The sequence below is a fragment of the Chiloscyllium punctatum genome, chromosome X (assembly GCF_047496795.1).
Source record: "Chiloscyllium punctatum isolate Juve2018m chromosome X, sChiPun1.3, whole genome shotgun sequence".
In the NCBI taxonomy this organism is placed as follows: Eukaryota; Metazoa; Chordata; class Chondrichthyes; order Orectolobiformes; family Hemiscylliidae; genus Chiloscyllium; species Chiloscyllium punctatum.
This window is the reverse complement of record NC_092791.1, coordinates 30,350,741-30,363,020: the sequence shown is the minus strand read 5'-3', so window position 1 is coordinate 30,363,020 and position 12,280 is coordinate 30,350,741. Positions and strand designations below refer to the sequence as shown.

The window sequence follows — 12,280 nt, the reverse complement described above, 5'->3', positions numbered from 1 at the left end:
CTTTCAAGGAGCTATGAACCTGCACTCCAAGGTCTCTTTGTTCAGCAACACTCCCTTGGACCTTACCATTAACTGTATAAGTCCTGCTAAGATTTGCTTTTGGAGAACAGGTGAGAAACACACGTTGCTTCGGTGAGGGAGGTTCAACTGAATTAAGTTCCTCTTCGTACTTAACTGGTCAGCATCAGGCTTTTCCCAGGGTTTAGGACCCCAGCAACAGAAATCCTGCCCACTGAGAGTTACCAGGCAGAGGCCAACAGCCCTCTGTTGTTGGCAGTCACTAAGAGCATGGCTGTTGCAGTATATACAATGACGCTTTCACCAGAGATCATTGTGGGACCCATGGAAGAAGCAGATGGAGTGCCCTGGGATCACTGCCTTGGGAGGGTTGTTTTTAATGCAAGAGCCAAGGGCTGTCTCTTAGAAGCCATCCACCTTGCTGATGCTGTATCCTTTGATAAGGTACTTAAGGGCCTTTGAAAGAAGGATTTCCAACAAACAAAGTTTGCTGGGAGACCTTCAGGAGAAACAGGAATTCTCGGCAAGTCCAAGAGAATCTCTGGGCCACATCTAAACTATTTCAGATAATCTAGAGCTCTTACATAATAGGGTGGCACAGTGACTCAGTGGTTAGCCTGCTGCCGCACAACACTAGATACTTGGTTTCGATTCCAGCCTCGGGCGTCTGTTTGTGGGGAGTTTGCACATTCTCCCCACGCCTGCGTGAGTTTCCTCTGGGTGCTCTGGTTCCCTCCCAAAATCCAAAGATGTATAGGTTAACGTGAATGAGCCATGGGAAATGCAGAGTTACAGGGATAGGGTAGGGGATTAGGTCTGGGTGGGTCACTCTTCAGAGGGTCGGTGTGGACTTGTTGGGCCAAATGGCCTGTTTCCACACTGCAGGGATCCTATGATTCTATAGTTATCAATGTAAAAATACACATTAAGTAATAGAAACGTAATGCAGGGGATATACATATTAGTGTTTATACTTTGTTCACAGCATAAATCACTGAAATAATAATGCAACTTTGCCTTCAATAAAACTTACTGGCAGAGAGCCTTCTCACTCACACCCTCAACCGACCACATCGAGGTATTGGAGGAGAAACTGACGTGAAATTGAATCTCAACTGTTGATATTTCTTGTGGTCATTCAATTGAACAAGTATATTTACACTGAGGTTAATAAATGTAAAAACTGTAATAACTGGAGAGAATAATACAGTAGACTTTGCAATACTTGGAGGTATATACTTTTTGCCAGTATATCCAGAGTGCTGGTTCACAAAGTGCCAGTTAAAACAAAGCTTGCTGTATAAGGGAGTCACAAGGACAAACAGAAAAGTCGAGCTGAGGCCAAAATCAGATCAGCCTTGACTGGACTGAGTGGCAGAACAGGTTTGACGGGCTATATGGCCGACTCCTGCTCCCATTTCTACGATTTCATGTTCTTAACCCTGTTCCGGTTTCTTATATTCTTATGAGCTGTTAGGGAAAGCCTCAAATAAAGGTTTCTAAACCTTATAACAAAGATTACGCTTGTAAAGCTGAAAATGCAAAGTCCTTTGAGTCTTTACAAATTGGGGAAAACAGCAAATTGCAAAATAACCGTGAGGGAAGGGCCTGGTAAGTTTCGAAGTAATGACTGTTAGAAAATACAAAGAAAACAAATACTGCAACACTTTTCCAACTTCATAATACCAGGAATCTTTATCAGTTCAATGTAACGCAAAAATACAGTTATCTATCAACATTGCTACCTTCCAGTGTTTTCCTAAAATGATAAACTAAGTCATATATGTTCATGTGCCCTCGTGTTATTTTCCTAAGGAAATGATTAACAAATAATATAGAGAACAGTTTACAATCTGCAAGAACCTCCATTAACATTAAACAATGACTTCCAAGCCTGTTCACAGATATGCATTAGTCTGGTGGCTGATGAGTTATTGAAGCCACATTGCCCTGAATAATCTTATTTATTAAAGTCACTCTGATTGGCAGAGTGGAAATCTTGTAGCTACTTCATCGCCAGAGTTAGAACAGCAGGTTGGAAAAAGGAAGTTCTCAAAGTAAATATCTAAACACCCAAAATGAGCCACATTTTCCACAAAAGTAGCAGCTCTCCTGAATGCAATTGCTACAAGAGACAGGCAGCTTCAAATTCTCAACGCAAAAGGTAAAGGCCGCTTGAGTAGCAGCTGGAGAGTTGAAAATAATTAGAGCATCAATAGTTAACTAGGTCTCTTAAGAGATCAAGCAGCTTCACAGCCACAGGTGTGGGCTCTCAATCGAAGGCAAACAGCATACTCTGGTCGTTCCAAGGGGGTGTAATGAATGAGTTCCGAAACGGACAAAATGCACTAGAGGGTGATAAAGGGTGATGTTGAAACACGTCATCAGATGAATTCGCACATGACATTAAACTAAAAAGATGGCAGTCTTCCTCCCCAAGCAAAAACCATGCGCAAGACGAGTCTGTCATTTGAGATGTTCAACCGTGCTTTGATTGTGTCAATTTACAGAAGCCTATCTGAAGTCATCGTCATAGAGATGCACAACACGGAAATAGACCCTTTGGTCCAACTCTAAATTAATCTAGTCCCATCTGCCAGCACTTGGCCCATATCCCTCTAAACCCTTCCTATTCATGTCCCCATCCAGGTGCCTTTTAAATGTTGTAATTGTACCAGCCTCCACCACTTCCTCTGGCAGCTCATTCCTTACACGCACCATCCTGTGTGAAAAGGTTGCCCCTTAAAGAGAAACCAGGAGTGTGGGTAGCATCAAGAAAACAGATTTACCTGATAGAAACTACAAGCATCCAGTGAAACAATGACTGAGCGGCAAGGAATTTTAAAAAATTCAGTGAATATGCCACCACAGACAATACACTCTGAGTAACTGACTACTGTCTATCTAATGATGGAGATTCAATTCCCTGACCTGGGACATCAGTGGAGATAGTCATTAACCTGGGATAATTAAGTGATTATGCTGTCCAGACTGTACAGTCTCTCTGATAACTGCTGGGAAGATGCAGCAGCTCATTATTTCAAAGGTTTAACATTTCCGAAGTGACGATAGTTGAAGTGGGTATGGCAATATGCCAGAAATCAGATACATTTAATTCCCTGTTCCCACAATCAGAAGGCAAATGTGTAAATTAAACCGATTCCCCCCCAACCAATCCCTCCCAAGGAGACTGAAAATTATAAGCAGCACATTTCACCCATCAGGTTCAGTCAGGGTACAGTGTGCTCACAGGATTTACAGGGTTGCACAGATATTATACACCATGTACATGCTTCAGCAGCACGAAGATAGTAAAAATAATTGGTTTTAGATCATAGCAGAAGCATGCACAGAGGATAGCTTTTTCATCCCAAGTCAAAATGCCTCCGGATTCAGGCCCCCTTCAGGACCTCAGCACATCCTCTAGGCTGACACTACAGCACTGCACGGTTAGAGGTGGCACCTTTGGTTAAAACATTAAACCAGGGTCACAGCGACTTGCTTGGGGGAGAACAGACTCATGGCACTAATTGACAGGCAGAATTCCTCAGCTAACGTTTCTCTTTTCATCGACACCAACAAAAGCAATTCACTGGTCATGCATATCATTGCTGCTTATGGGATCTTGCTGTGCGCAACCTGGCTACCAGTTACCTACAAAATAATACTGACAGCATTTGGACATTAACAAGTGCTGGAGAAACTCAACGGTGTGGAGAGAGAAGCAGAGTTTAAATGTTTCAAGTCCAACGTGACTCTTCTTTGGAACGGAAGAGAGAGGGAGAAATGTGATGACTTTTATGAAATAGAAGGGAAAAGGGCAAGTAAAACAAAAGGGAAGGTCAGGAAAGGATACGAGGACAAGGGAGATAGGAATTAAAAGGTGCCACAGAAGTGGTAATGGTTGTTGAGAAGTGACAAAGAAATCCAGAGTGGGTGCGAACAGCAGAAGAAAAGGTCAGCTCAAAGTGAAACTGAGAAAATGGGCTAAGTCATGGTGGACGGGGGTTATATTCCGTAGATAGAGTTCATTGTCTGATACTGTTGAGCTCAGTGTTGGGTCCAGAAGGTTGGAAAATAAGATGTTATTTTCTCAGCTTGCGGTGGTCTTCACTAGAACACTGCAGCAGGCCCAGGACAGAAACATGAGCAAGCAACCAGAATAGTGTATCAAAATGGCACATGACTGGAAGACTGGGGTCCCACTGGTGGACTGAGCAGAGGTGTTCTGTGAAGTTGGTCACCCAGTCTGCATTTAGTTCCCCCCAATGATTTTGGAAGAAATTCTCTGACCGTGAAGTGCTCTGAGACATTAAGGACATGATGCAAGTTCTTTCTTTCACAGGCCCTGCCGCTCCAACTGCTTCAGCTAGGCTATTGCTCAAACGTTAAGACCAATACTTTGAACGCTTTGAAGGGATAAAATCATGTTTTCCCCCCTGTTGCAGGAAATAAATCAAGCTAGCTATTTGAAGTGAATTGGATTGTAACCATGTCAAAAACACAATCAAGGTCATGAACAAATGCTGGGCTACGTTCCTGTAGATTAGGTCGTTGCACTGTTCAGTTTACCTTGAGAGCCTGGTTGAAGTTATCCACCATACCAAGCCACTGTTGAGTCTGTTTGGCAAACTGGGCAGCCTGGATCTGCAGCGTTTTTACTTCATTGTCCAGTTTCCGCTGATTCACATATGCCTGAGCCACTCTGAAAAGGAGATAGCAATGTATCAATCAGCAATCTTGCAGAGGCTCAGAAATGACTGGTTATTTGTTTTCCATTGACATGATCAACAATTTAATCACCATTTGTAATTATTTATCTCACTGAACATGAAGAGTCTATTTTTTTGCTTAATAAAGTACACTGCATTTGCACTTCCTTAATGTGTGTGCTAATGCAATCAATGCATTCTTCAAAGGAATGTCATAGATATCTACAGCATGGAAACAGGCCCTTCGGCCCAACTTGCCATGCGTGTCTACTACCAAGACAAAACAGGGCAGCAATGTTCTTGGAACACCATCCTTGTTACGTTCCCCTTCCAAGTCTCTTACACATCAGCCTGGTTTGAACATATATTGTTGATCCTTAATTGTTGCTAGGCCAGTACCCTGAAATTCCTGGGCTAACTGAGCGTTGGGTAGCACCACAAAAGGACTGCAGTGATTGAGTGAGATGTCAGCACTATCTTCTCAGAGCAAACTTCCCTGCGTCATTCATATTCAAAACCAAAGTTTATTTTTTTAAAAATCCTCTCCTGCTATCAGGACTCCCATGCCAAACAGAACGGAATCCTCACCCAGACAGGTCACAACTGCTTTTCCGGAGTTATAACGGTCGGCGTTCAGATAGAGCAGTGCTTTACATAAAAGTTTCACAGGTGCTACCAGGCATTGGGTTGAAGGAAATATTGATGGCAACATATAACAGACGTCCCGACAGTAAATCAAGCTGTAACCTGATTTGAACGTGCTTTGATAGCCAAACTCAAGCTCCATTTCCAGAGTCAACGGGCTGCAGCCCACTCAGGCAGGAGTACCTACAGCAGGTTCTTGACATGAGAAAAACCATTCCCAATTAAGTTTGGGCAAGATGGGGCTAGTTTGGGAATCCTGTCCACTGACAGTAGGAAGCCAATTATATCATAGCCCACTGTAACTTAATGGTGGCTGAGAGATTGACCAGGATTTGCTCAGCTCTCCTGTTCCTTCTGAAGGCCAGCCTGCACACTGTGCTGTATTTGGGTGTGGCCTTGTGGGGTGGAGTTGTTTAGGACGCAGAGGGACCTCGCAGACAGACACTTTCAGCCGAATTGAGGGAACTGGCATTGGGAAGGGGTTGACATCAAAAGCCTTCCTCTTTGATCTCAGTAGAGATACTGACAGCAGCCACTGTGCCTGGACACAGAATGGTGAACTGCTAGTTTCCATCCCACTCGGGGCAAGGGTTGTGTGGAAGTTCCCATGCTGGCCAGTAGGTGCCTGAAGTACAGCTCCTTGTATTGGGCCTCCCCTTCAGAAATGACACAGGGTTTCCACCAGCTTTTAAAACTGGTCGGAGCAAGCAGCGAGAGGCCATGTTGCTGCGATACAGTCCAGCCAACCATTACTGCGTGACAAGCAAAGGCCCAGCTCAAGGGAATGGGATGTGCCTGCTCCATCTGAAGCACAAGTGCCTCCGGCAGCAGCTGGAAACAGTTTCTGCTGTTGCCAGGCACAGGTCACAGCGACGATACACACCACTTTTTAACGTGCCATTGCCAATGCTTAGAATCCTTCAACTTCAACTCCAACTTCCTGCTGCTTTTTCTCATTCACCCATGGCATGTGGGCGTCACTGGCTGGGCCCAGTATTTATTACCTGTCCCTAGTTGCCCCTTGGGAAGTTGAGGGTAGGCTGCCTGCTTGCCCCCAGGGAGAGAATTCCAGGATTTTGACCCAAAGACAGTGAAGGAATGGCAATGTATTTCCAAGTTATGATGGTGAGTGGCTTGGAGGGCAACTTGCAGGGAACTTGTGGTGTTCCCATGTATCTGCTGCCCTCGTCCTTCTGGATGGAAGTAGTCAGGGATTTGGAAGGTGCTGTCTGAAGATCTTTGGTGAATTTCTGCAGTGCATCTTGTAGATAGCACACACTGCTGCTACTGAGCATCGGTGGGGGAGGGAGTGGATATTTGTTGAAGGTGGTGCCAATCAAGCAGGGGCTGCTTTGTACTGGATGGTGTTGAGCTTCTTGAGTGTTGTTGGAGCTGCCCCCATCCAGGCAACTGGGGAGTATTCCATCACACTCCTGACTTGGGCCTCGTAGATGGTGGACAGGCTGTGGGGAGTCAGGAGGGGAGTTACTCGTCAGAGTATTCCCAGCCTCTGTCCTGCTCTTGTAGCCACGGAGAGAGAATTCCAGGATTTTGACTCAGCGACACTGAAGGATCAGTAATATATTTCCAAGTCAGGATGGCGAGTGGCTTGGAGGGGAACCTGAAGGCGGAGGTGTTCTCTTATGAGCATAGCTCGTAAACAGATTAAAAAGTATGGCAAGGGAAGGCAGAACAACAACTTTTTTTAAGGACGCACGAGAGGCCAGAATTAGAAGAGTATGGAGATAATAAGATGTATTCTGGAGCATCCACATGTTACAGAATCACTTCAATTTGAAGGGAAATAATTTTGTACTGTACAGAAGGAAAGTACAGAGCCATAAAGGGTTGCAATGGATTTGGAGGAGGTTGAAAAATCTATTTTAGGATTAACTGGTTAACAATAATCGCCTTCCAGGATGAAATACCACCAACAAGCCAGCACTAATGGCGATTTGCAATAAGAAACAGCTGACTTAACGTCATTCCAATTAAACAGGCTTGAAGTGCTGTATGTACATAATTACGGAGATGATACTTTGCGGCTGTGATGTCCTGCCATAATTGAGCAGCTTGCCAGATCGCTTTGCCATGGCTTTAGCATGAGGAATGTTTTGTGCAAGGGGACCAGAGGCTAGGCAGGAGTTAGGCCTTTCAGGAGAGAGGGCTAGAATTTAGAAGGAAAAAGAGAGCATTTGTGTTAATATTTATGATTCTCATGCTCACAGTGAATATTAGCGATTTCCCAAAAAATTGCCATCTAATAAATATCCCGTGTTAAGATTCTTGCTAATACTGTGAGTAAGCTATTTCTGGTCCTGCTTAAATGTTTAAGTTACTTTGGTCGTCTTCTTTGGGTTCCTCATGTTCAACTTCATTGGAAGGAGTGACAAACAAAATTACTTTAGCTGTCTGCTTTCTGAGGTAACGCTGTTCAAATATAAAACACTTTAAACAAATACAATTTTAAGAACTTGGGTCATTTACTTTCCTGGGTTGCTGACTTTGAAACCCTGAAGCAGTGGCATCTACGTTGACTCAAATCAGCAGGAGGCTGTGCCATGGGACGTGATTAGTTCTGTGCTAGAGGCATCCACTCCTTAATGTTAGCTAATGAACCAAACTTGAGTGAGCTGAGGCTGCAGTGGGGAAGCTGGAGGCCATGTGAACTGATGGGGGCGTGGGCAGGGCGATTCTACATTTCAATTACAATTGTTAGAGGCACTCAGACCAGGTTGGATACTTTATACATAATCAAACAAATTTGGTTCGATTGTTTAAAGATGTATGAAGCAATCAACCGCATGGCCAGTTTACTAAATGTGCTAGTAAGCTTGTTGGGTGATAAACAGCTAGCCATCCAGTGAAGTACCAATCTGCAACATCAGGGAAAAGTGCTCTGAAGCCCAGGAATAGACGATATTTGGTCTGAGTCTTCAGAGAGCCCAGGACCGGATGTGTAAAACACCAGCAAATCATTATGAGGAAGTCACTGGACACTGGGGGACACCAATACAATAAGACCATCAGATGGAGAAGACCACAGAAGTAGGCCATTCAGCCAATCAATGCTGTGCCATCATTCAATGAGATCATGGTTTATCTGATAATCCTCAACTCCACTATCCTGCCTTTTCCTCATAACCCCTCATTCCTTTGGATTAAAAATCTGTCTGTCTCTACCTTGAATATGCACAATGACCCAGCCTCGCCAGCTCTCTGCAGTAAAGAATTCTACAGATTAATTCCCTCTGACAGAAGAAATTTCCCCTTATTTGTGTCTTAAATGGGCGACCCATTACTTTGAGATTATCCCCCCTGGTCCTAGACTCTCCCACAATGGAAATCCACCTTTCTGCATCTACCCTGGCAAACCTCCAAAGAAGCTTAAACAGAAATTGCTGGAGAAACTCAACAGGTCTGGCAGCACCTGTGGAGAGATAGCAGAGTTAACACCTCGGGCCCAGTGACCTTTCTTCAGAAATGATCCTTCTTCTTCCGAAGAGTCAGTGGACTCAAAGCACTAACTCGGTTTTGTCTCCACACATACTGCCAGACCTGCTGAGCTCCTCCAGCAATTTCTGCTTTTGTTTCAGATTTCCATCATCTGCAGTTCTTGGTTTTAATCTCCCAAGAATCTTGTGTCTTTCATTAAGGGAGCCTGTCATTCTTCTAAATTCCAATGAGCACAAACCCAACCTACTCAACCTCCTCTCATAAGGAAATCCCTCCGTACCCAGGATCAGCCTTGTCTTCCTTCTCTGGACTGCCTCCAATACCAGTATATCTTTCCTTTGTTTACAATATTCCAACAGTGGTCTGACTAGTGCCTTTTCCAGCTTTAGCAAAACTTCATTATTTTTAGACTCCATTCCCTTGGAAATAAAGGCTCACCCTCCCTGTGCCTTCCCTATCATCTGTTCAGTTTGGATGCTAGCTTTTTGTGATTCACACATGAGGACTCCCAAATCCACCTTTTTGCCTTTAAATAATATTCAGTTCTTCTAATCTCCTGCCAAAGTGCATACCTCACCTTGTCCCACATTATATTCCATCTGACAGGTTTATGCCCACTCACTTGTCTGTATCCCTCTGTAGACTCTGTATGTCATTCTCAATACTTGCCTTCTACCTATTTTTGTGTTATCCACAAACTTGGCGACAGTACATTCACTTCTGTCATCCAAGTTGTTAATGTTGTAAGACATTGTGGCCCCAGCACTGATTCCTGTGACAGTCCAGGTTGCAATCCTGAAAATACTCCCTGCCTCTGTCTCTTTGTCTTCTATTAGTTAGCCAATCATCTATCCTTGCTGATATAAGACCACCAACACCATGGACTCTTACTAAGTAGGTTTATGTGTGTGATCGTATCGAATGCCTTTTTGGAAATCCAAATTTATTACATCAACTGGTTCTCCTTTATCTATCTTGTCCATTACATTCTCAAAGAACTCTTAATAAATTTGCCTGGTGTAATTACCCCTTTGTGAAGCCATGCTGACTCTGCTTGACTACATTATGCAATTCTAAAGGCCCTACTATTAAAAGCTTTATAATATAGTCTTCTTGCCTCCCTTCTTTTTGAATAAGTTTGTTACATTGGACCTTTTCTAGAATTTAAGGATTCTTGAAAGATTACTCCTGGTGCACCCACTATCTCTATAGCTACTTCCTTTATAATCCTCAGACGCAGTCCAACAGGTCTAAGGGGACTTATCTGCCTCTGGTCTCAAGTCGTTTCTCAAGCATTTTCTCTCTAGTGATAATTATTGCGTTTAATTTCTGTCTGCCTTTAGCCCCATGATTATTCACGATCCTTAGAATGCTATAGATGTCCTCAACCGTGAAGATTGATGCAAAGTCTCTGTTCAACTCCTTGGCCATTTCCATTATTATCTCCCCAGCCTCATTCTCCCAGGTGTCTATGTTCACGTTGGCCCCTCTCTTCCTTTTGGTATATAGGTATATTGAAAGAAGCTCTTGCAGTCTGTTTTCATATTACTTGCTAGTTCGCCCTCAATTTGTTTCCTCCCCTTTTGTTATTATGGTCGGTCATCTTTCGCTGGCTTTTAAAAAAACACTTTTCCAATCCTTTGGCTTACCTCTAATCTTTGCTACACTGTATCACATTGAAAGAAAAAGCATACAATGACTCTATGACTCGAAGATCTGAAACAGATAAACATTCAAATGACAATGACAGGCAATTCCAGATCCATTAGGCTTATTTCAATTTCCTGTGAAATAGGAGGACTAACCAAGACAAGGCTCGTGCCCAAGACAAGGCTCGTGGCAGAGACATGACTTGCTAAGTCCTATGGCAGATACTGGAAATTTGAAATTGCAATAGAAAACGTTGGATATGCCCAGCAGGTCGAGAAGCATCTTGGAGGGACCAACAAGAGTTAACGTTTCAGGGTCTGTGACTATTCTGAAACCTTTCCTCAATTTTTCTTGTCAAAGATGCTGCCGAACCTGCTGAGTATTTCCAGTGTTTCATATTTTTAATACTTAGGAAGGAAATATGGGCAGTGCTGTCTCCTGAACACGCTGAAATAATTAAGGATGACATTGAAAAGACTGACAAAATCCTCATATTCAACATTTCTAATTGGTGTGGACTGTGTTAACAGAATGCCAAACTATACTGCCAGAGCAATAGAATACAAGTCAGAGAAATCCATGGTGCTCTTGTCAGTCTGGCCCCCTGGCTGGAGTTCAGTTCTGCTCATCAAGGCACATGGGATTCAGTCAGGGTCCTGGCGGCACAGTGCAGGACCACAGGGCACATTCTAAATTAGAGTGGTGCTGGAAAAGCATAGCATCCGAGGAGCAGGAAAATTGACGTTTCAGGCAAAAGCCCTTCATCAGGAACCATGAGAAAGGGCCTTGAAACTAAACTGTAAAAGTACAACTGGGTGAGAGGCTTGTCTGAAAAGTACACGTTTTCACAAATTCTGTCTTCAAGAGAGAATTAAGATGGCTATACTGAGCATCCAGTTTCTCACCTTGTGGGCTTGCAAAAACAAAAAAATGCCCACTTCATGAGGTATCAGAGGGCAATTGATCTCATGAAACCGCACTCCCGTGTAGGAAGGGGAAGTGTGTATACTGGGAAAAGAGGTGAATTCCAGGACAAAAACAAGTCATTTCCCATGAAGTTCAGGAAACAGAATGTTTCTCTATACAGCTTTCTGAACTTTTCTCCGGGATCTTGCTTTCTACACGTCAAACAGATATTACAGCTTGATCACAGCACTCCAACCTTCGTTTCCAGTAGCTGTCTACTCACTCAAAGAAAACTGCAGCTAAAGTGGAATAAATTGTTCCATTACAAATTACGTGAAACGTTTCTTTGTTGGCATTACAGAGATGCCTACTTCAGAAGTCAGTCATAACACTGAGCCATTGTGCTAAAGGCAGTGTAAATCATTCTCTTTATGAGGGAGTCTCCCATCACTGGATAGCCAGTTTGTATTTAGCAAAAGAGGTCAATCACAGACAACACTATACTTTGGATGAAAACATGTGTATTTTTATCTTTTTAGTCAGCTGATTACTGCAGAGCCTGACATGTTGTGCTGTTTATAAACAGACTAAGAACTTTTTAAAAAATGTAAAACCACAGTCATTCTTGGGTTTGCAATAATCTAGGAAAGCATAAGGCTTTATTCCAGTAGAAAGGTCACTTCAGTTGGTTAAGGCAAAGACTGGAGGAAGAACTAGAGGGCAAGCTAGGAGTTCAACACTGAGTAAAATCCTCATCAAAAGGACAGCAAGTTCAGCTTCCCACACGAGGCTTTGAGAGATCTCATTTGCTTTGTTTGGGGAGGAGGTTACAGGGGGCACAAAATAAAAGAGCAAAGCATGAAGGAACAAACAGCAAGTGTAAGAGATTCTGT

General features: G+C 43.4%; 1 protein-coding gene across 1 annotated transcript in view; it reads right to left on the bottom strand.

Annotated features, from left to right (window-relative positions):
• bloc1s1 (biogenesis of lysosomal organelles complex-1, subunit 1) overlaps positions 1–12,280 on the bottom strand; it is a 97,126-nt gene that overhangs the window by 9,955 nt on the left and 74,891 nt on the right. Inside the window, exon 3 of the mRNA XM_072567116.1 lies at positions 4,591–4,723. Coding sequence (XP_072423217.1) covers positions 4,591–4,723 — 133 coding nt within the window. The remainder of the gene's footprint in view (positions 1–4,590; positions 4,724–12,280) is intronic.